Source organism: Notolepis coatsorum (assembly GCF_963971535.1).
Source record: "Notolepis coatsorum genome assembly, chromosome: 6".
Lineage (NCBI taxonomy): Eukaryota > Metazoa > Chordata > Actinopteri > Aulopiformes > Paralepididae > Notolepis > Notolepis coatsorum.
In genome coordinates, this window is record NC_140170.1 from 188,063,451 (window position 1) to 188,087,018 (window position 23,568).

The 23,568-nt window shown below is 45.5% G+C and overlaps 1 protein-coding gene across 1 annotated transcript; it reads left to right on the top strand.

Annotated features, from left to right (window-relative positions):
* Positions 1-12,959: 12,959 nt before the first annotated feature.
* LOC311229896 (protein SPMIP1) lies at positions 12,960-20,621 on the top strand (the record flags this gene model as incomplete). The annotated part of the gene is made up of 4 exons (XM_084315965.1): positions 12,960-13,129; positions 13,237-13,411; positions 20,047-20,149; positions 20,503-20,621. The coding sequence occupies 4 exons, from the start codon at positions 12,960-12,962 to the stop codon at positions 20,619-20,621; spliced, it is 567 nt and encodes a 188-aa protein (XP_084172091.1).
* Between the last annotated feature and the right edge of the window lie 2,947 nt (positions 20,622-23,568).

Below are 23,568 nucleotides of genomic sequence, written 5' to 3' on the forward strand. Positions count from 1 at the left end.
TCCAGTGAATGACGCTAAGCTAGGCTAACGGTGTGGCTTTTCCTGTCACAGGAAAGATTTGCCTCTAGGATGGAACCCAAGTATGTAATTTCATCTTTCCTTGTGACAATATTGTCACCCACTGTAACAGAGAAGCCGTTTGTCTTGCTGAGTTTGTTATTTGATCCGAAGAGAATGGACTCTGTTTTACCCAGGTGTAATGATAGTTGATAGAGCCAGGTGCAGATTCTGCCTAGTTCCGAGCTGAGGGTTTTTTCAACCTGTAACTTGTTCTTGTCAGAGACCAGCAGGGCTGAGTCGTCCGCGAACAGGAACAAGTTGCAGTCACAAGCTGACGACATGTCATTTGCATAAATTAGGAACAGTAACTAATGCATGCACAGAGAAGAAAATGGTATGTATCTGCTTGTCTGACTCCAGGGTAGATGGCAAATAAGCGAATTTCCCAAAAATTTGGCGTGTTCCTTTAAAAGACACAGACACATTACCAAGCAGTGAGTTCCCCTCTTGGTACAGCGGTCTGTGCTGTTGCCCGCGGTGCGGCCGACCCGGGTTCGAAAAACTAACACAGCGCAGAAGGTGACGCGTACGATCGGTCACACATGCATGCCTATACATTTCTGTTTCAACTTGTATGTTGTGTGTGCGTGCACACGGCTGTTAACCCTTTCACTACCACACTACCAAAGGGTTAACCCTTTCACTGTGACAATACAGAGGGTTAACCCTTTCACTGCCACACGACAAAGGGTTAACCCTTTTCACTACCACACTACAGAAGGTTAACCTTTTCACTACCACACGACAAAGGGTTAACCCTTTCACTACCACACTACAGAAGGTTAACCCTTTTCACTACCACACTACAGAAGGTTAACCTTTTCACTACCACACGACAAAGGGTTAACACTAGCACAGCCGACAAGGGGTCACATGACCCCGAGGCATTTTCAATAAATGTATCCTCGTCACTCGGTCGAGCTCCTGCTCTGTCACTCAATGACTTTTCCTAAAAGTACCCGTTTTATCTGCAGCACGGTTTCTGAAATTTCAAAATGACTTCAGGAAAATGTAATTAGAACGTTATTCCACATATATATGGAATATATATGTGGAAAGTCACAGCACTTTGCGAGCGTCTAGCGCAGGGGTGGCCAACCCGTGGTTCGCGAGCCGCATGTGGCTCTTTGCCCATCAATGTGTGGCTCTTCCATCCAAAAAAATAATAATAATAAATAATAATATTTTTATTTATTATTATTCTTTTAAAAAAAAAATTGTTTGTCACTCAAACCTGTGGTAAACCTCATATTTTTATATTAAGAGGTAATTATATAGTTTACACTGTTTATTTTTCTCATATTTCTCATATAAGCTGTCGGGTCATCTGACCCGTTCCGGCGGGAATCGGTGACATTTTCTCCATGGCTGTTCTAGGGTTAACCCTTTCACTACCACACTACAGAAGGTTATACGGGATGTCTACGCAGCACTGTGTGTGTCCATGTGTGGATAGCTGTTCATCTGTCCACCGGACTCTGTGGTCTCGGGTTACTCTGTGCTCCGGTTGAACTGCAAAAAATGACAAACGTAGCAAGTGTTTTTATCTGGTGTCCAGACCCATCAAGCTTAGTTAGCAGCCACCACCTGTTTCCAGACCCATCAGGCTTAGTTAGCAGCCACCACCTGTTTCCAGACCTATCAGGCTTAGTTAGCAGCAACCACCTGTTTCCAGACCCATCAGGCTTAGTTGGCAACCACCTGTTTCCAGACCCATCAGGCTTAGTTAGCAGCCACCTGTTTCCAGACCTATCAGGCTTAGTTAGCAGCCACCACCTGTTTCCAGACCTATCAGGCTTAGTTAGCAGCCACCACCTGTTTCTAGACCTATCAGGCTTAGTTAGCAGCCACCACCTGTTTCCAGACCTATCAGGCTTAGTTAGCAGCAACCTGTTTCCAGACCTATCAGGCTTAGTTAGCAACCAACCACCTGTTTCCAGACGGAACTGACTTGTTGGGACACTTCTCAGCCCAAAACACCTTCTACTGTTGCATAGAATGGAATAGAATAGAATAGAAGTACTTTATTAATCCAGAGGGAAATCCAGCACCACAGATCGCTCACAGTAAACATTTAGGTTGTCAAACATCACAAATCACAAATAAGAATAAAAATACAGTGGGGGGATATACATTCTAAGATATGTATATATACATTCTATGATGTACAGCTGGATATATTGGAAGAATATTTTTTGTTAACAATATAGAAGTTACATCTGGAGTATAAATAATAATGTTTTGTTAACGATACAAGTGTAAGTCTGGAGTATAAATAAATATGATTTGCATGTCTTAGAACAAGCACATTCCAGGAACATGATGGCAACATTATGGGAAAAGCACTTACTGTCTTCTCCAGAGTGGGACAAAACGGACCAGCTGGCCTCGCTATTGGCCAAAAACACCTCTCCCAGAGTCTTAAGCTAGGCTAGTGGTCCGTATCCGCTTCCATTCATTTGCGCTAAGCTAGTAGCTTTCTACTGAACGCATAGAAAGCAATTGGCATCTATCTTCTAAGCCAGGGGTTCTCAAACTTTTTCATGTGGGGCGGTCAGGTGGCGTAGCGGAGATTGTGCTCGTCACCAATTCAAGAGACTGCGGTCTCGACTCCCGGAGAGTCAGCATTGCCTTGGCTTGGGCTGATCGCTATACTAACTCGTTTGGCTGAGTTAGGGGGAGGGAAGCCGTGGGTGGGTCCTGGCCGTTGTGGACAGCGACCCCTACAGTTCGGTCGGGGCGCCTGCACAGCGAGGGTAGGACCTGGCGAAAGATGGTGTGACCTCCCACACGTTACACTTTCCCGGTGAGAATCTGCGCTGCCAGGCTGGCTGCCGGCTGGCTGCACATGCGTCGGAGGAAAGCATGTGACAGTCTCCGGCCTCCCGGACCAACAGTAGGGGGGGAGGTGCGCAACAACCAGGAAGGGGGTTGGGAATTGGCATAACGACTAACAGTGGGATGGGAGAAAAATCAGGAAAAAAATTAAAATAAAAAAAAACTTTTTCATGCCGCGACCCCATTTAATTTAGGATTGTTTCAACGTGGAATTTAGGAATATCAAAATAAAAAGCACAAGTTGTTGAACTTGATCACGCATATTTATTGGAACATTTGACTACAGCACTGTTAACGATACACATTTATAAAACGAGGCATATTTAGCCAGAATATGTTGCCAGAACATTAAAAAAAATTAAATTAAAATGTTTTACTTTAACATTTTTTAACCAAACCCCACTGTCAACCTACCCGCGACCCCAATTTGGGGTCGCGACCCGTAGTTTGAGAACCACTCTTCTAAGGCATGACTAGAAACAAGACACACAAACTTCTGCTGAGCTGACGTTTCCTGCAGCGTGTGATCTGACCCCCCAGGCTGTTTAAACTGACACCAGGCTGGTTAATAAATAATATACAGCTCTACTGGGCTGTTTAAACTGACACCAGGTCAGTACACAGCTGCACTGGGCTCTCACTAGCGAGCAGCTCATCTAAACACCCGTCACTGTGTTGGGCAGCAGCGGGGAATACTGTGAAACCTCTACTGCGTTCTGTGGGTCGTTTGTGTTCTGGGTACGTTTGATTCGCTTTCCTCTTGTCTCACGCCGTTGGCCAGACTGCAAGGGTGGAGTCGTCATCTGCGTCTCTACACACCACACACGGCAGAGGCCGCCCGGAGAGGTCGTCTGAGGGAGACGGGACGACGTGAGCTGGAATCGAACCCGCGGCGGCGCTGAGAGAGCGTGATCTCGGCCGGCCCGGTCAGTCACCCACCAGGACGCCCGAGTGAGTCTATAATCATGGGGAGCACAGCTGTCTGTCTGAAGAGGAGACTAACGAGACCTGAATGAATGAATGAATGAAAACTTTATTAACAGATTGCAGAATGGGTACAATACAGTACGGCTCAATACACACAATTGTTAAGGGGATGCAGACCAGAGAAAGACTTTCGTCTTTCAGGGTCCCCCATTTTCAATTAAAAGTGACATTTATGACATACACGACATACATGACATTTATGACATAGGGACATACATGACATACAGGTATATAGTGCTGTTACATTTGTGACATATATACGATATGCAAATATACAGTACTGTACAGAACCTGACCCCCCTGTCTCCTGGAATGTGGAGTCTTCCGTATCTAAAAGAACCTGTAATTCATATAATTTTTTCTTTCATACACAGGATGGTTAATTTCGACAAAAAAAAAAAAAAAAGGCCAAAAGATTTCCACTTGGAGCAGCTTCCGCACTTCTAGCGGTTTCTGGAGAATCCTTAGTTACCATGGCAACCGCTCGCCGCGAGATTCCCAGCCTTTTGGCGGAGTTAAGATTAACGTGATTTTAAATTTTTTTACTTACATTTCACCTTTGAATGCATTATGATTTCACTCGACATAAAATCACGTCACATTTAATTATTTTGTCTGTATAGCCTACGTTTGTTTTGTAGGAGGTTTTTGTCTCGCAGTGTTCCGTCTTCTCGTTATATATAGAGACGGTTTCACTGGGATTCTGTTGCTAGGGAACTGTTTGGACCCGAGTGTACTGCGTCAGCAAACAGGAAGTACACTTGGGTCCTTTCAAAGTGTTACTGTCGTCTACGGACGTCTGAGCCAGTGTTGTAGGACTGATTGATTGAAAACTTTATTAACAGATTGCAGAATGGGTACAACACACACAATTGTTAAGGGGATGCAGACCAGAGAAAGACTTTCGTCTTGTTTACATCAGGGTCCCCCATTTTCAATTCATCGTGACATTTATGACATACACAACATACATGACATACAGATAGACAGTACTGTTACATCCAGACATTTATGACATACAAGATATACAGGTATACAGTCCTGTTTAAGAGACAGAGATCCTAAAAGAAAATATATACATTCGAGGGGGAAGACACTGTACATCAGGAGGGGGTTGGGTGGGTGGGTGGGTAGGGGGGGGGGGGGGGGGGGGGGGGGTTTGGACATTTACGGGGGCCAGTTTCGAATTGCAGCCTCCCGTAGGTGTTCCTTGAGAGTGGTTTTGAATGTGGGTAGTGATTCACATTCCTTTACAGCTGTGGGTAGGGCGTTCCACATTGATGTGGCATAATTGCGAAACGTGTTTAGTCCCTTGTTTGTGCCGAATCTGGGTTTAACATGATTTGTGGAACTCCCTCTGGTGTTGTGATCGTGGTATTCACTGACCTTTGGGAAGTATTTCGACATGTACATGGGTACCTTAGTCGTATAGTGTATCTTGTAGACCAGGCCCATTGCAAGTTGCTGTACTCTGTCGTCTACTCTAAGCCATCCTAGGTTGTCACTTGAGTCCAGAACCGTCTAGGGTAGAGCTGTGAATCTTCACTGGCCTCACGATTCGATTACGATTCAGCTGTCCACGATTCGATTCGATTCTACGATGCATCTCGATGCAGCTCAATAATATATTACATCGTCAATTTTATAATCTATATTACTGCACATGGCTACTTTTTCATCAATTAATACAAGGAGTCAGATAAATTAACTTTTATTTAGAATGCTCATAAATCAGAATGTTCTTAAATCAAAGTCTTTACTAGTGTTGCATGATACAGATACTAGAAAGGTATCTGTGAAGTGCCACAGAACAAGTGACACTTTTGGACAATGACATCCTGGGTCGTTCCTATATGACCAGTATAAATAGCTCTATGATGGCTCTACTTATAAAAAATTGAACTGAGCCTTTAAATGTCTCCATAGAAGGGGCCGGTGTCTGTGAAAAGGGAGTGAACCTGCGGAATGTGAGGCCATGGAGAAGAGAGGGGCCACTATAGCCGTATAAACTATTTTTCACATGTAATAATTATGGAAACATATATACTGTTGGTATAAAGGTATATATATATAATGCTATATTAATTATATGTTTCATAATTCTCTGCTTAAAAAGAATGATATGCTTGGCGATGATACCTACAGAAGGTATCATAACCCTTGCCTGTCCTGCCTGCATTCTCTTACTGTTCTGCCTGTTCTGTACTGTTCTGCCTGTTTCTCTTACTGTTAGAGTGAGTCAGAACGAAAGAGGCCCCATGCAGTAAGGGAGTGACCGGCTGGAATGCAAGGCCAAGAACAGGGAGTCCTGAATCTATAGAGGGAAATCTTAAAAAACTATATAACAATTAAATGTTTAATGTGTACAGTAAAAGTTTTCATAAATGGCATGCTTATAATTAATAGGAATTAACTGTCATTAGAGAATAATACTAAAAGAATGATGGGTAAAAACTGCTTTCTGGAGGAGATCTTTTAGGAAGCTTGATAAGAAATCCTAGGGATGGCTTCGTGCCCGGTACCAGGTCACGTGATCCCCACAGACAAAGCAGTTGTCTGTTCTGAAGGAATAAGGGACTTTCTGTTACTTAAAAACCACTAGGTAACGAGAAGTAACGTTAGTACCAAGAAGGAGGAGCTCATACGAATTACGTATTGTACTCTGGTTTGCTAAACAAAAATGACAGCCTGTGACTTCACTGTGTTTAGACCAATCGGAAATATTGTAAGATGGATATAAAAGGGACGGTTGCCCTTTCAAGAGCCTGACTTTTTGGGGAGAGAAGAAGAATGGTGCTTGACACGGGGCACAAGCCGTGCAGAGATGAGATGTTCTGTTTTCTGCTTATTTTAAACTGAATGGAGATCCTGCTGCCAGACACGGGGCACAAGCCGTGCAGAGATGAGATGTTCTGTTTTCTGCTTATTTTAAACTGAATTGGGTGCTTTCCACTTCAGTCTCTTCTTGTAACTAGCTTTTTCTAATTAAAATTACCTCTTTATAAATATGATTTGTATCCTTTCTTCTGACCAGACGACCGGGTAAGCATGAAATGTGTTTTGCCTTGTAACTTCACCCTATTGCGTTTTGATTAATGATAAAAACTTTAGAAGTGGGGCTTTATACATATGGAGGCCTAAAGAGAAAAATGTCAACCACGCGGTCCCGTGTTGCATTTTTGATTAATGATAAAAACTTTAGAAGTGTGGCTTTATCCCTACGGAGTAAAAGGAGACATATGATTATGCATTAAGGCAAAATAGGATAAGTGGCTTTATCCCTAGCTATAATAGGATTATGCATTAAGGACTAAAGGTGGATTCTGTATAATGGGATTATCAAGTAAAGCCATACAGTGATAATACGTGTAACGGATAAGGGAAATGGACCTCATCTAATTAAAGAGAGTCCGTCCCAGTGCAAATAAAATAAAAGATTCCGCAACTTCAATCACTCGACCTAAGGTCGATGACTGACGGGGGTCGGAACGGTGCATTCGCTGTCTCTTGTCGGTCAGTGGTAACAACAACATTTTGTAGACTCGTTCGGTTCTGCATGTCAATCACTTCGCAGGACGCTGTTTGAAGTCAAGATGAGCAGACCAATGAGTTATGAAGTTATCGATCTGACCTAAGAGATGGCGTGGGCATTCAACAGTATCTCAACACCCAGCTGTTAAAAACAGTTCAATACTCCTTTTTATTAGCATCAATACTTTTAGAATAGCCTGATGCTGTATTTTCTATGAGTTGAGTGGATGCATGACCAGAGCACTAGCTTTAATAATAATAATATATTTGATTTGTTAGGCGCTTTATAGTTGTGGAGCAAATCCCAAAGCGCTACATTGTAAAAGAACATAAAAGCTAGTAAGAAAGAGAGTGTAAAGTTTTTAATTTAATTTTAATAATCGAATATGTTCTGTCACTGCAGCGATGCAGAATCGTCCACGTCCGCATCGCGATGCGTCTTAGAATCGAGAAATGTCCACAGCCCTCGTCTCCAGACGTCTCTGACCCCTCGTCTCTGACCCCTCGTCTCTGACCCCTCGTCTCCAGACCTCTCTGACCCCTCGTCTCCAGACCTCTCTGACCCCTCGTCTCCAGACGTCTTGGACTCGACCACTGATGACTCAGACTTGGACTCGAGCACTGATGACTCAGACTTGGACTCGAGCACTGATGACTCCACTTGGACTCGAGCACTGATGACTCAGACTTGGACTCGAGCACTGATGACTCAGACTTGGACTCGAGCACTGATGACTCCAACACCTGCAGCATTATCTACAAACTATAACTTCACTCACACACCTCGACCTTCCAGACGGGGTGGAGGCACTGCCCTCATGACATCTCCTTCATGGGCTACAAACGTAACACCACTCCCAGAACTGTCACTCTCCTCTCTCGAATATCATGCAGTATCTGTCTCTAATCCTTTCAATCTCACCATTGTTACACTCTACCGCCCTCCAGGTACACTCGATCACTTCACAGATGAGCTGGACATGCTTCTTAGCTCCTTACCGGAAGATGGTACCCCTCTCCTTCTACTGGGCGACTTCAACCTGCCTGACTCATCTCAGTCAGTCATAGTAGTCTCCCTCCTACAATCGTTTGACCTGACTCCCACTGCCATGCCTCCCACCCACAAAGCAGGCAACTCCTTGGATCTCATATTTTCCCGTAACTCCAGCATCATTAACACCACGGTAACTCCCCTACATGTATCTGACCATTCCTTCATATCCTTCTCACTAACTCTCATGCTTAACCGAAAGGTCTTCACCCCAACTCAAACAGTCTCACTCAGACGCAACCTGCCCTCCCTATCCCCCTCCACCCTCTCCTCTGACATACTATCCGCTCTACCTTTGAGTGACACCTTCTCTGCTCTCTCCACAGAGATGGCAACCTCCACCCTGCTTTCAGCCCTTGCAACCTCCTTCGACAAGCTCTGTCCCCTCGTTGAGAAACCTGCCCGCCGTTCCCCACCCAGTCCATGGCTGACAGATCCAGTGAGAGAACAAAGACAGGTCCTGAGAGCAGCTGAAAGGAAGTATAGAAAGTCACGCCTCACTGCTGACATCGACACATATCACAACCTCTTGTTAACATTCTCCAAAACCATCACTAATGCCAAAGCTTCTTTCTTCCACCATAGGATCGAGGCCTCTGCCAAGAATCTTCGCAAACTGCATGCTACCATGTCCTCCCTCCTCACTCCCCCCCCACCCCCCCCTCCCTCATCTTTCTCTGCCGAAGACTTTGCGATCTTCTTTGAGGAAAAAGTGGAGAACATCCGCAGCTCCTTCTCCCAACCCCCACCCATTCCAAATGCTGAATCGAGAACCTCATCCTTCACTCTGTCATCTTTCTCTCCCATTACAGAAGCAGAGACCCTGACACTGGTAACGTCAAACCGTCCGACTACTTGCCAGCTGGACCAGCTACCCTCCCCACTCCTCCAGACCATAGCACCAGACATCCTCCCATTCCTAACTGCAACCATCAACTCCTCACTCAACTCGGGGGTGGTCCCCACCTCCCTAAAACAAGCCAGAGTCACGCCGCTCATAAAAAAACCAACCCTGAACCCTACCGTCATAGGCAACTACCGTCCTGTCTCTCTTCTCTCCTTCCTTTCTAAAACACTTGAACGTGCTGTATCCAACCAACTTACTGCTTATCTCTTACAGAATGACCTCCTAGACCCTAATCAGTCAGGCTTCAGGACTGGTCACTCCACAGAGACAGCCCTCATTGCGGTCACAGAGGCACTTCACTTAGCAAAAGCGAAAGGCCTCTCCTCTGTCCTGATTCTCCTAGATCTATCTGCAGCCTTTGACACAGTCAACCACCAGATCCTCCTTGCGGCCCTCGCAGGAATGGGAGTGGCTGGCTCTGCGCTGACATGGCTGTCATCATACCTCAATGACCGCTCCTACCAAGTGTCATGGAGAGGGACCCTGTCGGCCACCCGCCCCCTGCGGACGGGTGTCCCCCAGGGCTCGGTTTTAGGACCCCTTCTCTTCTCCCTCTACACTAAATCACTGGGTAACATTATCACGTCTCATGGCTTCTCCTACCATTGTTATGCCGACGATACTCAACTCTTCCTCTCCTTCCCTCCCTCAGATATCCACGTCTCTGAGCGGATCTCGGCCTGTCTGTCCGACATCTCAGCCTGGATGACGTCCAACCACCTCAAACTGAACCTAAGCAAAACAGAATTGCTCCACCTGCCGGCCAAATCCTCCCCCCTAACCGACCTTTCAATCACAGTCGAGAATACAGCTGTGACTGCGTCCCCGACCGCCAAGAACCTTGGTGTTGTCCTCGACGACCAGTTGAACTTCTCTGCTCACATCGCAGCGACGACCAGAACCTGCCGATTCCTCCTGAGCAACGTCAGAAGGATACGCCCCTTCCTGACAAAAGAAGCCACCCAACTCCTCGTCCAATCAACAGTCATCTCCCGCCTCGACTACTGCAATGCACTGCTCGCTGGCCTCCCGGCCACTGCCACTAAGCCTCTCCAACTCATTCAGAACGCAGCGGCCCGCCTGATCTCAAACCTACCGAAGTCGGCCCATGTCACCCCACTTCTTAGGGACCTGCACTGGCTCCCCATTGCTGCACGAATCCGCTTCAAGGCCCTCGACCTAGCATACCGTGCGGCAAAGGGAACCGCTCCCGCCTACCTCCGGTCAATGGTCTCTAACTACACACCCTCAAGACCCCTACGCTCTGCATCTTCTGGCCGCCTCAGACCTACTCCTATCCAAGCTCCGGGAGGGTCATCAAAGAGAAGTCGCCTATTCTCAGTCCTTGCCCCACAATGGTGGAATGAACTACCCACCCCAGTTAGGACAGCCGAATCACGTCCAATCTTTCGCCGTCGACTAAAGACGCACTTCTTCAACCATTATCTGAATTAAAAAAAAAAAAAAAAACAATAAAAATGACTCGGACTTGGACTCGAGCACTGATGACTCAGACTTGGACTCGAGCACTGATGACTCAGACTTGGACTCGAGCACTGATGACTCAGACTTGGACTCGAGCACTGATGACTCAGACTTGGACTCGAGCACTGATGACTCAGACTTGGACTCGAGCACTGATGACTCAGACTTGGACTCGAGCACTGATGACTCAGACTTGGACTCGAGCACTGACTGCATTCGGACTCGGAAGGTGCAGACGAGGACTCGGACTTGTTGATAAATACAGTTATTAATTTTGTATATATATTATTTTATAATAGGCCCTAATCATTTGGCTACATAAGATATTGATGGCCGATGCATTTTTGTTTGGCTGTTGTGTCACAAAGTAAACAAACTCCCTTTGAAACGGTGACCGCTGTGTCATTTGTGTTTAATGTAGAACTTCTTTTTATTTGTACGTCGGCTCTCTGACGGCCAGAGTGGAGTGGACTCGACCTCGATGACTTGGACTCGGAATCGGTGTAGGGTGACGGGGACTCGACTCGTGCTCTTCTTTGGTGACTCGGACTCGAACACCGGGGACTCGAGACTCGACTCCAGATTTATAGTGACTCGACTACAACATGTTCTTGGCCTCACCTGGTCTCCTTCAGATCCGGTGAGACGGTTGAAACGTTGATTCTGTCCACATGCCATAACCGCAGGGGTGTAAAGTACTCCAGTAATTGTACTTTGTTACAATACTTAAGTACTGTTTTTGGGGGATTTGTACTTTACTCAAGTATTATTAGGTTTGTATACTTGTACTTTTACTCCATTACATGTCAGAGAAAAAAAACATACTTTTTACTCCTTACATTTAAAATGCAGACGTACAAAGTACAAATCTCGCAGGTCCAACTATTTTAATTAGTATATTTGTTTCTCTGGCCGAACTAACGTTAACGGAACAAGCTGCCTATCCCCATCAAGCAGAGCTTGAGCCTCCACAGCTTCAAGAGAAGCGTAAGGAAGTGGCTCATGGACAGAATAGAAGAATAGCCCCCTATAGTTTGAATGGGTTTCCAATCAGTTTTTAGTTATTGTGGGGTATACAATTTTAGCGATAGGTTAGTCTTATAATGTTTTAAATGTATGAGTGTTGTGTTATTGTCGTGTTTTTTGTTGTGGCCTAACAGCCCTGGGACCATGACGGAAATAAGGGTTTTACTCTTTCTCATGTTATCCTTTGGATCCTTGTTGTGTGTTTTTAATCCATCAATAAAATCAAATCAAATCAAACGTTATTAATCCTGCGGCCGCTCTTTATTTAAAAACAGCCAATCAAATCCCCATCAATGGAAAATGAACCCGCCCACACCCATGCTGATTGGTCCTTGTGCAAGACTAGAAAGCGGGGATCTTTGATTAAACACCTGCTATCAGAAGAATAGACAGTCAGAAAACACGTTTTTACTTTTACTTTTTAGTACTTTTTTTTTTAACTTTTACTCAAGTGTGTTTTTAGCCAGATACTCTTGACTTTTTTAGTACGATTTTGAGATGGTACCCATACTTTCACTTGAGTATAATTTCCGGGTACTTTTTACACCCCAGCTGCTTCCATCTAAACCTGTCTGCTGAGCTGATGGTGGGATAACATCCAGACTGTCTTTGAGCTTCTATCTAAACATTTGAGCTATTTCTTGTTTTGGGATTATTGTTTGCGTCTCAACATCCAGGTAAATTTTTTTTTCAGATTTTGCCACAAGGATTGTCTCATCTAGTCTCCTCCCTCTCCCCTCCGCTCTTCTCTCATTTCTTCTCCTTTCCCCTCCTGTCCTCCCTTCATCTCCTCTCCTCTAGTCTCCTGCCTCCATCCCTCCCTCCCTCATCCTCCATCCCTCCCTCTCCCCTCCGCTCTTCTCTCCTTTCTTCTCCTTTCCCCTCCTGTCCTCCCTTCATCTCCTCTCCTCTAGTCTCCTGCCTCCATCCCTCCCTCCCTCCCTCCCTCCCTCACCCTCCCTCCCTCCCTCCCTCCCTCCCTCCCTCCCTCCCTCCCTCCCTCCCTCCCTCCCTCCCTCCCTCCCTCCCTCCCTCCCTCCCTCCCTCCCTCCCTCCCTCCCTCCCTCTGCCACCATGCGGGTGGAGATGACCACCCAGCACCAGAACTGCTACAGGGAGCAGATTGAGAAGGAGTTAGTGAGCCGCTTGGCCTGGAGGAGGCGCTACGCGGGGGACTACCCCTCCTGCTTGGCCCCTCGCAGCATCGCGATCCCCAGGGACTCCACACCAGAGCCCCCCGGACGGTGAGTTCCCCAGCAGGGCGGCGCTAGAGTGCCGTGGCCGGGTGTGGCTACACTATAGGCTTGTTCTACAGAATCACTTACATCCTGTGACCCTCTCTCTCCCCCAGGACTGTCCTGCCACCGGTTACCAAGCAACCAGAGAAGCCCAGAGCCCCTCCTCCTCCTCCTCCTCCCCCTCCCCCGGGCCCTGTGGGGGGGCAGCGGAGGCCCAGCGTGGCGCCTCTAATGAGACCCATCTCTCCCCAGACCAGAGCAGCTCTCTACCAGACCTCCCCACACCAGGTAATGCTGCTGCTGCCGTCTGCACCTGAACTGGGTGATGAGGAGGGGGGCTGGGTACCGTAACTAGGGCTGTACCCAATGTCTTTATTTATTTATTTTTTATTTTACATTCGAAGCTTCTATTGACGTTTTCGAATGAAGCTTCGAACGTCTGTCGTCATATTTTGTGACATAATCATAAAAAAATATATATATTTTTTTTAAATATCCTCAAACAAAATCCTCAATTTGAATAAAGTGATTCATCTGATAAAATTAGTCTTTTAAAAAAAAATATTTATATCAACCTTCTTAGCATATTTTTTAATACAATATATATATATATATCGAATTAAAGCCCTATCCGTTCAGCGGCTCTCGAGTTACAGGCCGATATGTGAGGCGTGCGCAGAAGTACACGGCAGACTTTTTATTTTTCAAGTACCACTCCCGACTCTCGAGCCTCTACCTCTGTCAATCATTTGGCGATCTCGAAGATTATTAGACAGGGTTGTAACCGACGAGTGGGGCTTTACAATGGTACCCCACGTGGGAATGAGCGAATCAGGGATCTAGGTGAAAAGTCACAAGCCAAAACAGGAAGAGAATTCTCTGTCGAATGCATTGGAGTCTATGAGAAAATCGTTTTATGAGCTCTCTCACCTTTTACCAAAACCGCTTCTAATCGCTAATTTCTGAACGGATCTTTATGAAATTTTACTTCAGGCTATGGACCCAGCGTGTCTTTTCAGCCATACCAATTATTTCGGAAATACTACTTCTGGACTACTAACTACTACAGAAAAATCTGAGTAACGGGGTTTTCTACAACTCAAGTTCAGACCTATGTTACTCTATTTAATTAGCGCTAAAAGTGAATTTCTTTTATTTGATCAGAAACCTCAGAATGTCATCTTTCAAAAGAGACCAGGCTGATGCATGTGCTATATAAGTATAAAGTATAGTATTTTCGGTTTGCAAAGAAAGTATGCAGTCCTCAAAAACTAAAACTAAAATCGCCACTTTTGGGGGGCGATTGTTAAGAGGTTGAATATAACTTGTCAGTTTCGTCAACATAAATAATGCAATAAGGGCACGGTTGGTACGAAAGTGATGGTGTCGTCTTGATGGAGCACAGAGCGCCAAGCGGATGCAGATAGGCTACATAATTTATGATAAATGTTTTATTTTCATTTTTATGACGAGTCATATATTATAATAGTATAATACTATGGGGGGGCAGGTGGCGCACGGAGATTACGTTCGTCACCAACACCGGGAGACACTAGGATTCGCCTGTTCGAATCCAGCTCCCGGCGTTGCTATCAGCTTGGCTGGCCTCTCACACTGATACAATTGGCTGTATCAGGGGGTGGGAAAGCTGAAGGGTGGGTCCTGGGCGTTGTGGACAGCGACCCCTACAGTTCGGTCGGGGCGTCTGCTCAGCGAGGGTTGGAACTGAGGAGAGATAGTGTGGCCTCCCACACGCTACACTCTCCCCGGTGAGAACCTGCGCGGCCAGGTTGGCCTGCCCCAGGCTGCACATGCGTCGGAGGAAAGCATGTGACAGTCTCCGGTCTCCCGGACCAACAGTAGGGGAAAGTACGCAACAACCAGGAAGGGTGGGATGGGAGAAAAATCGGGAAAAAGGAGGGGAAGAAAGATAAAAAAAAAAAAAAAAAAAAAAAGTATAATACTATAATATTAGTGCAGCCTAGGCGGCTACGTGGTGCAGTGGGCAAGGCGCTCACCACGAATACTGGAGACGCTGGGTTCGCCTGTTCGAGCCCAGCGCTCCACATTGCTTTCAGTTTAGCTGGTCGTCCGTACTAATACACATTGGCCGTATTAGGGGGAGGGAAACTGATGGGTGGGGATCGGGCGTTGTGGACAGCGACTCCTACAGGTCGGTTGGTGTGCCTGCGCAGTAGAATCGGGAAGCGACTGGGGCGGCGCCCCTCCAAAGCGCAGACCCCTGACGCTGAAAGATCGCGCCGCGCAGGTGGAAAGATGCGACTGCTGTTACCTCGAGTACCGGAGGGGACTCGTGCTATGTATGACTTAGTCCACATTGCAGCCGGCTTGTGGGAGGCAAGAAACAGCGTTCGAGACAGGGGAGGGTTCAAATCAAATCAAATCAAATCAAATTTATTTATAGGGCCCGACAACACACGTTAATGTCCCCATGGGCCGTACAGGTCTTCTTTAAACAAGTCAAGAAGACAACATAACAATAAGTCAAGAACAGAACAAGAACACCATAGGGTCCAAACATTTTTTAGATGAATGCAAATAAATGAAAGAATGCAAGCACTCCCAGACATACCCCACGCGAAGGTAAGGAAAAACTCACTAAAACCTAACAATAGGGAAAAAAAGCTCCACAGGCAATGTGGAGGAGAGAAACCTTAGAAGGGCCGTTCAAGGGGGGATCTCCCTTCTTAGATGTCGGTGATAGTAGTGTTGCAGACGGACAGTTGGTAAGCATGCACTCATGTGTGTGGTGAGACACAGATGAGTGCATGCAATAGCAACTGTACATTTTGAAAAATTAAAGATAGAGCTAATAGCGATAGCAACTGAACATTTTGAAAGATTAAAGATAGAGTTGATAGCGGATCTATTTGAGGCACAGGGGCGGCGCAAGAGGGTCACGTCCTCCCCGTCTTAGTCACGGGACATTCAACACTCCGGTCGTTGCTCAGGGACAGCCGGAGACAGGGGGAAGGGGGGTGGCGCAGAGAGGGTCGCGAACTCCCGACATCATCGCGGGACATCCGGCACTCCGGTCACCACTACGAGACCTCCGAAGACAGGGGGGCACGCAGAGGGGGTCGCAATCTCCCGGCCTTCGTCACGGGACGTCCAACACTCCGGTCAACACTCCAGGACAGCAAGTCATAGGAAGACAGGGAGACAGGACAGGCGTTAGACAGCTCATGAGATTGTAGTAGGCGGACATAGCAATAGATACAAGTGGTAGGCATATATGTGAATGGAGTAGATATATGAAGTAAGCGTATTATGTGAATAGAATAGAAGTACTTAACCCAGCAATGAAACCGCGTTGACTGTTAATCTGTTAACAGTCTGTTAATCAGTTGACAGGACCACGGACAGACGGCGGTGAATAACTGATCCAATGCCTCGGAGGTGCATGTAGAGCAGTCACTACAAGCTTGGCCAAGACCCCGAGGCATCCATCACCTTGGTCAGCGCCAGGAGACGGGTACTCAGAGAGAAGGGGGGAGGGAGGGGGGGGGGGGGGGGGGGGAGAGGGGGGGGGGGGAAGAGTTAGAGAGTTCCCATGTTTGTGGTGCTGCAAAGGAGCAGACATGTAGTACCCTGTAGTGCCATGTAGTACCCCGTAGTGCCATGTAGTACCCTATAGTACCCCATAGTGCCATGTAGTACCCCGTAGTATCCTGTAGTACCCTGTAGTGCCATGTAGTACCCTGTGGTGCCATGTAGAGCTATGTAAGCCATGTAGTACCCTGTAATGCCATGCAGTACCAAGTAGTACTCTGTGGTACCATGTAGTACCCTGTACCCTAACTAAACTACCCTATAGTAAACTACCCAGTGGTACCATGTAGTACCCTGTACATAACTAAACTACACAGATTAATCTAAAGGTCAGTCCCCGACCAGGTGAGATCAAGGTAGGTTGAAGGAGAGAGAGAAAAGATGAGTCTTAAGCAGGGATTTAAAAGCTTCGACAGAGCAGGCGCCCCTGATGACGGCAGGTAATTTGTTCCACAGGTAGGGAGCGCGGTAGACAAAGGCTCTGTGGCCGGCGGATTTCTTTTTAACCCTAGGGGTCGATAGAAGCCCCGCATTTTGTGAGCGCAGAGCACGAGCGGGCGAGTATCGGGAGATGAGATCAGATAGATAGAGCGGTGCAAGCCCATTTAAAATTTTGTAGGTGAGGAGTAGCACTTTAAAGTCAGAGCGGGCTTGGATAGGAAGCCAATGTAGGGCGGACAGAACTGGTGTGATGTCATCAAATTTTCTAGTTCTAGTTAGTATCCGTGCAGCCGCATTTTGCACGAGTTGAAGATTTGAATTGAAATTAGGTAAGCCTGAAAAAAGTGCATTACAGTAGTCCAGACGTGATGAGACAAAAGCATGAATCAGGGTTTCAGCATCAGCCAGAGTTAAAATGGGGCGTATTTTTGCGATATTACGAAGATGGAAGAATGCAATTTTGGTGACATTTTTTATATGTGCATTAAATGAGAGGGAGGAATCAAAAATGACTCCGAGGTTTTTTATGGTGGAGCTCTGGGATACATGACAGGTATCAAAGTTGAGGGAGATGTCCTGAAACAGGCCTCTGTGGTTTGGGGGGCCAACAATTAACATCTCAGTTTTATCTGCATTAAGGAGTAGAAAGTTTTGCGACATCCATTTTTTGACGGCAAGCAAGCAGGCCTCAAGGTTTTGTAGTTGGGAGGAATCATTTGGCTTAATAGGTATATATAATTGGGTGTCATCAGCGTAAAAATGAAAGTTTATGCCAAATTTGCGTATGATATCGCCGAGGGGTAGCATGTAAATCGAAAATAGCAAAGGGCCCAGGACAGAGCCTTGTGGGACACCACATTGCACTGGGAGGGTCTCAGATGTTAAATCATTATAGACCACGCAGTGTGTTCTATCAGTTAAATAGGATTTAAACCAAGCTAGTGCGAGACCCCGAATGCCAACATGGTTCTCAAGCCGACCTAGAAGAATCGAGTGATCGATAGTGTCAAAGGCTGCACTGAGATCAAGCAATAAGAGCACAGAGGTGAGGTTTGAGTCAAGAGAGAGCAGTAAGTCATTTGTGACTTTGGTAACCGCCGTTTCGGTGGAGTGTAAGGCTCTAAAGCCAGATTGAAATGATTCATTAAGATTATTGTTTGATAAATGGTCAGTAAGTTGCGTTGCGACGATCCGTTCTAATACTTTGGATAGGAATGGGAGATTGGAGATAGGTCTGTAATTTTTCAAGATTAGAGGGTCGAGGTTCGGTTTTTTAAGTAATGGTTTAATGACGGCTGATTTAAAGGCCAGGGGCACCACGCCAGTAGACAAAGAGGTGTTGAAGATATTGAGTAGGGCAGGGCCTAGAGTTGGGAAGAGTTTTTTGATGAGAGTTGCTGGGAGAGGGTCAAACAGACAGGTTGAAGGTTTAGCCGCGCCAACCAGTTTAGAGAGGGCACTAAGTGAGACGTTTTCAAGGCAGCATAGCGTATGACTGGAATCAAAGTCAGGGGGAATGCCCGTCAAAGGTTGGGAGGGACTCTGATTGTTGAGTAAAGCAACAATTTCATCTCTAATGAGGTCAATTTTCTTGGTAAAAAATGTCATGAATTCGTTAGCCGAGAACGCATGGTTTAGGGCACTTGGTTGTTTCTGCGTAAGTTTTGCAACTGTGTCAAACAGAAACTTTGAGTTGTTTTTGTTTTCATTTATGAGCCTGGAAAAATAAGAGGTTTTGGCAAGTGAGAGTGCCTTTTTGTAGTTACGTAAACTATCATTCCAGGCAAGGCGGAATACTTCGAGTTTGGTCGAACGCCATTTATGTTCAAGTTTGCGACAAGCCTTTTTAAAGGAGCGCGTTTCCTCCGTAAACCAGGGAGTTAGTTTTTGCGGAGCACGTTTAATTTTAGGTTTAAGGGGAGCGACAATGTCGAGGGTGCTACGAAGGGCGGCATTAAGTTTGTCTGTAAAGAGATCAAGGGGTTGAATTGGATGATACGAAATTGGGATGGGAGAAAAATAGAAAAATGGGAGGAAAAGTGGATCCAAAAATATTAGTGCAGCCTAATCTGCAACTGTGAAGAAAACCCCCATTGGTTTAAAACAGAATGAATAGACGACACATACAAATAATTCGAAGGTCAATGTTATGAATGAAGCTTCGAAGCTTCAAACTATTCGGTGCGGCCCTAACCCCGATACCGGCACCAGGATCAGTTTCTGGAATTCGGTATCTGTACCCAACGGTTGTACTTCTCAATTTCAACATTGTTTTTTTATTTAGAACATTTTGTTATCTATTGTAAGTAACACACCACACAAAATAAATTGCACGATCATGCATTATTTTTTAAATATCAACATTATCTGGCCACACTATCAACCTCCTCTGACCTCGTCCCTTTATAAGAGTATATTACACTTGTACTAAACATGTAAAGGTACTGAAATCTGGTACAGATTGATCCAGCGTGAATCGGTCGACTAAGACAAACTACAAATACCAGTTACTTTTAATGAAAAGGGTTTTTGCATACAACACATGCAATCAATTCATCAACATTTGTATTTATATTCCCCCCCCCCACTACAGTGGTGGATGACAGAGAAGACGTTGGATAGAAAGACTTTGTTTGATGAGTAAAAGTAATCAACCGGTCAACATATGATATTTAATAATAGCAGGTTTATTGTGCCGCATGACTTTGGATTTCTTAATTATACAAACCCAAATCCTGAAATTCTTGTAATTTTGCAAATAAAACTTAAGTTAAGAGTACTACTTGCTAGCTCACATACAGTACACAAGGACCTCACATACAGTACACGAGGACAGCATGTCAAACCATAGACGGAAGATGATCAACCTATATCAACCAATAAAAACGTTTTGTCCCGTGGACCAGCAGGGAGGGGGGCGGAGCCTGTACCTACAGAGGCGTGGCCAGAAGGGACCCGAGGAGAAGTTTGATTTCCCTGTCCTGTCCTCGTGGGACTATGGCTGGAGACTGGGTAAGACTGTCTGTCTGTCTGTCTGTCTGTCTGTCTGTCTGTCTGTCTGTCTGTCTGTCTGTCTGTCTGTCTGTCTGTCTGTCTGTCTGTCCTCATGGCACTATGGCTGGAGACTGGGTAAGACTGTCTGTCTGTCTGTCTGTCTGACTGACTGACTGACTGACTGACTGACTGACTGACTGACTGACTGACTGACTGACTGACTGACTGACTGACTGACTGACTGAGGGTTTCTATTATGCCTGTCTGTCTAGGTGACTGGTTTGGACAAGAGTGTCTGTCTGTCTGTCTATGTGACTATGGGTTAGAGACTAAAGGTGTCTGTCTGTGTGTCTGTCTGACTGTGGTTCTAGGTGACTATGGGTTGGACTACAGGTGTCCAGCCAGCGGCAAATCGTCTGTGGTGCGGAACACCTTCTACGCCAGGAATGGCATCTTCAACGTCCCCTCAGCTACTGACAGGCTGGGCTGAGCCACCCTTTAAAACTACTGACACTGGGCTGAGCCACCCTTTAAAACTACTGACACTGAGCTGAGCCACCCTTTAAAACTACTGACACTGAGCTGAAGCACCCTTTAAAACTACTGACACTGAGCTGAAGCACCCTTTAAAACTACTGACACTGAGCTGAGCCACCCTTTAAAACTACTGACAGGCTGAAGCACCCTTTAAAACTACTGACAGGCTGAAGCACCCTTTAAAACGACTGACACTGAGCTGAACCACCCTTTAAAACTACTGACACTGAGCTGAAGCACCCTTTAAAACTACTGACACTGAGCTGAGCCACCCTTTAAAACTACTGACACTGAGCTGAAGCACCCTTTAAAACGACTGACACTGAGCTGAAGCACCCTTTAAAACGACTGACACTGAGCTGAAGCACCCTTTAAAACTACTGACACTGGGCTGAGCCACCCTTTAAAACTACTGACAGGCTGAAGCACCCTTTAAAACGACTGGGTTAGGGTCTTTACTCTTGGCTACATTTGGAGGGGAAAAAAAGCAACATTAATTCATACGGTCTGTAGAGATGGATTTATGGCCGCTCGAGCTTAACCCTTTCACTGCCACACTACCAAACGGTTAACCCTTTCACTGCGACAATTCACGGAAGGTTAACCCTTTCACTGCGACAATTCACAGAAGGTTAACCCTTTCACTGCCACACGACAGAAGGTTAACCCTTTACTATCACACTACCGACGGTGTAGTAGTGTGATAGTGAAAGGGTTAAGAGGATAAATGCCACTCATGGTCTCGGTGGGCAGCAGGCCTGGGTTCGAGGGCATCGGAAAACTAATTTCTTAAACTAGCTTCACACATTCTGATGTATCCACTCTGTGATCTTTTTAATTTGTCTTTATCTACTTGTGAAATACCCTCTATTTTTAAATGCTCACGTATCACTCCGTTGCACAAAACCGGCAGTGAATTGGATCCCAACAACTACCATCCCATTTCCATAATCTGCTCTATAGCAAAGTTTTTTTTTTTAAATTTAATTTACAAACAATTGTCTGACTATCTCATTAAATACTCTTTTATATCTCCTTTCCAGTCCGGTTCTCGTTCAGATCACTCTACAACTACTGCTTTATTAAAACGTACAAACGACATATTCTCTGCATCTGATAACGGCAAAGTTACAGGTGCAATATTTATTGATTTAACTAAAGCGTTTGATCTAGTCGATCACTATCATCTCTTGGACAAACTTTATTCTATTGGTCTTTCACGTAATGCTCTACTCCTGTCTTCACAACAGAAAACATTGTGTTGCAATACAATTTGGTTGACACGCGTCATGTGAAATGTGCTTTATAAATAAATTTGATTGATTGATTGATTGAATACAACGTAACACATCTTCAAATCTAACGGTGCAACAACAAGGTGCGCCTCAAGGCTCAACTTTATGTCCACTTTTGTTTTCTATTTTCAGCAAATCTTTTCTGAATGTAGTGTTCAATTATACGCAGATGACACAGTTTTTTACACATCACAAACTAACTTGTCAAAAATTCTGTCAATTTGGGGCGCCCTCGTGGCGCATACCATAGTGCCTCGTGCACCTACGCGGCCGACCCGGGTTCGATCCCAGCTCCCGTCGTTATTTGTCGCATGTCCTCCCCACCTCTCCTCCCGTTCGCCCTCTCCTCTGTCGGTCCTGCGTGACCAATAAAGCTGTAAAAATTAAAGAAAAATATTTATAAAAAGTCAATTTTACTTTTTAATCAAACTTCAAGGGTCTTCAATTCTGGCTTGCAGCTAACAAATTAATTCTCAATAAAACAAAAACCTATGCAATGCTCTTTGGTACTTTTCAGAATGTTAAATCATTTTTTTTAATCAATTTTGTCTCCTTATTTTCAATTCTTCTACCATCCCAATTTCGTGTATCCAATTCTCCCCTCCCCTGTCTTGAACGTTGCTCAACTATGCCCCCCACTGGTCGGTTGTAGAGAGGATAGAAGCCTTGCATCACGTGTTCCCTCCGGCACACGAGGAGGCAGCCTGTCACATCTTTTCGCCTGCCAGCGCGGACTCTCATTGGCGAGGTGTAACGCGTGGGAGGCTCACACTACCCTCGCCACTTCCTGTCTCTGCTGTGCAGGCGTCTCCCAACCCACCTGTAGGTGTCGCTCTCAACAATGTCCAATCCCCACCCATCGACTTCCACCCGCTGACTCTGCCAAATGAGCCAGTACGACGGCCGGTCCAAGCCGAAGGCAATGCTGAGACTGGGATTCGATACCGGAGTCTCTTGCATTGGTGACGAGCGCAATCTCCGCTACGCCACCCAGCCGCCCCTCAGAATGTTAAATCTAAAACAAAAAATCTATCTTATAATATTACTTGTCTTGACGGTACATCACTGCTTAGAGTTGAACACTTCAAATACCTTGGCGTCTGGCTTGATCAACAACTATCTTTCAAATGTCATGGATAATATCATGAGGAAAATTTACTTTAGTATGGGTGTTCTTTACCGCAACAGAAATAGTTTCACATTTACGGTTAGAAAAAAGCTTGTTTCACAACTCATACTACCCATAATGGACTATGCTGATATAGTTTATATGACTGCAGCGAAAACTACCCTTGTTCCTCTTAACACCATCTATAAAGGCATATGCAGATTTGTTCTTGGCTGTTCAACACTCATCATTGTATTATGTATGAAAATCTCAACTTCCCTTCTCCCACAATAAGAAGACAACAACATTGGTTACAGTTTATTTTTAAATGTATGTATTTGAATTATCCTCAATACCTTAAACAGTATATGGTACCTTTCACTTCTAATTATCAACTTCATCATTGTACTCAACACTTTTTTTCTGTTCCAAAAACCTTTAAATCAGCTGGTATTTTTTTTTTATGTTTAACACTTTCAGCGCCGAACCCGACTATA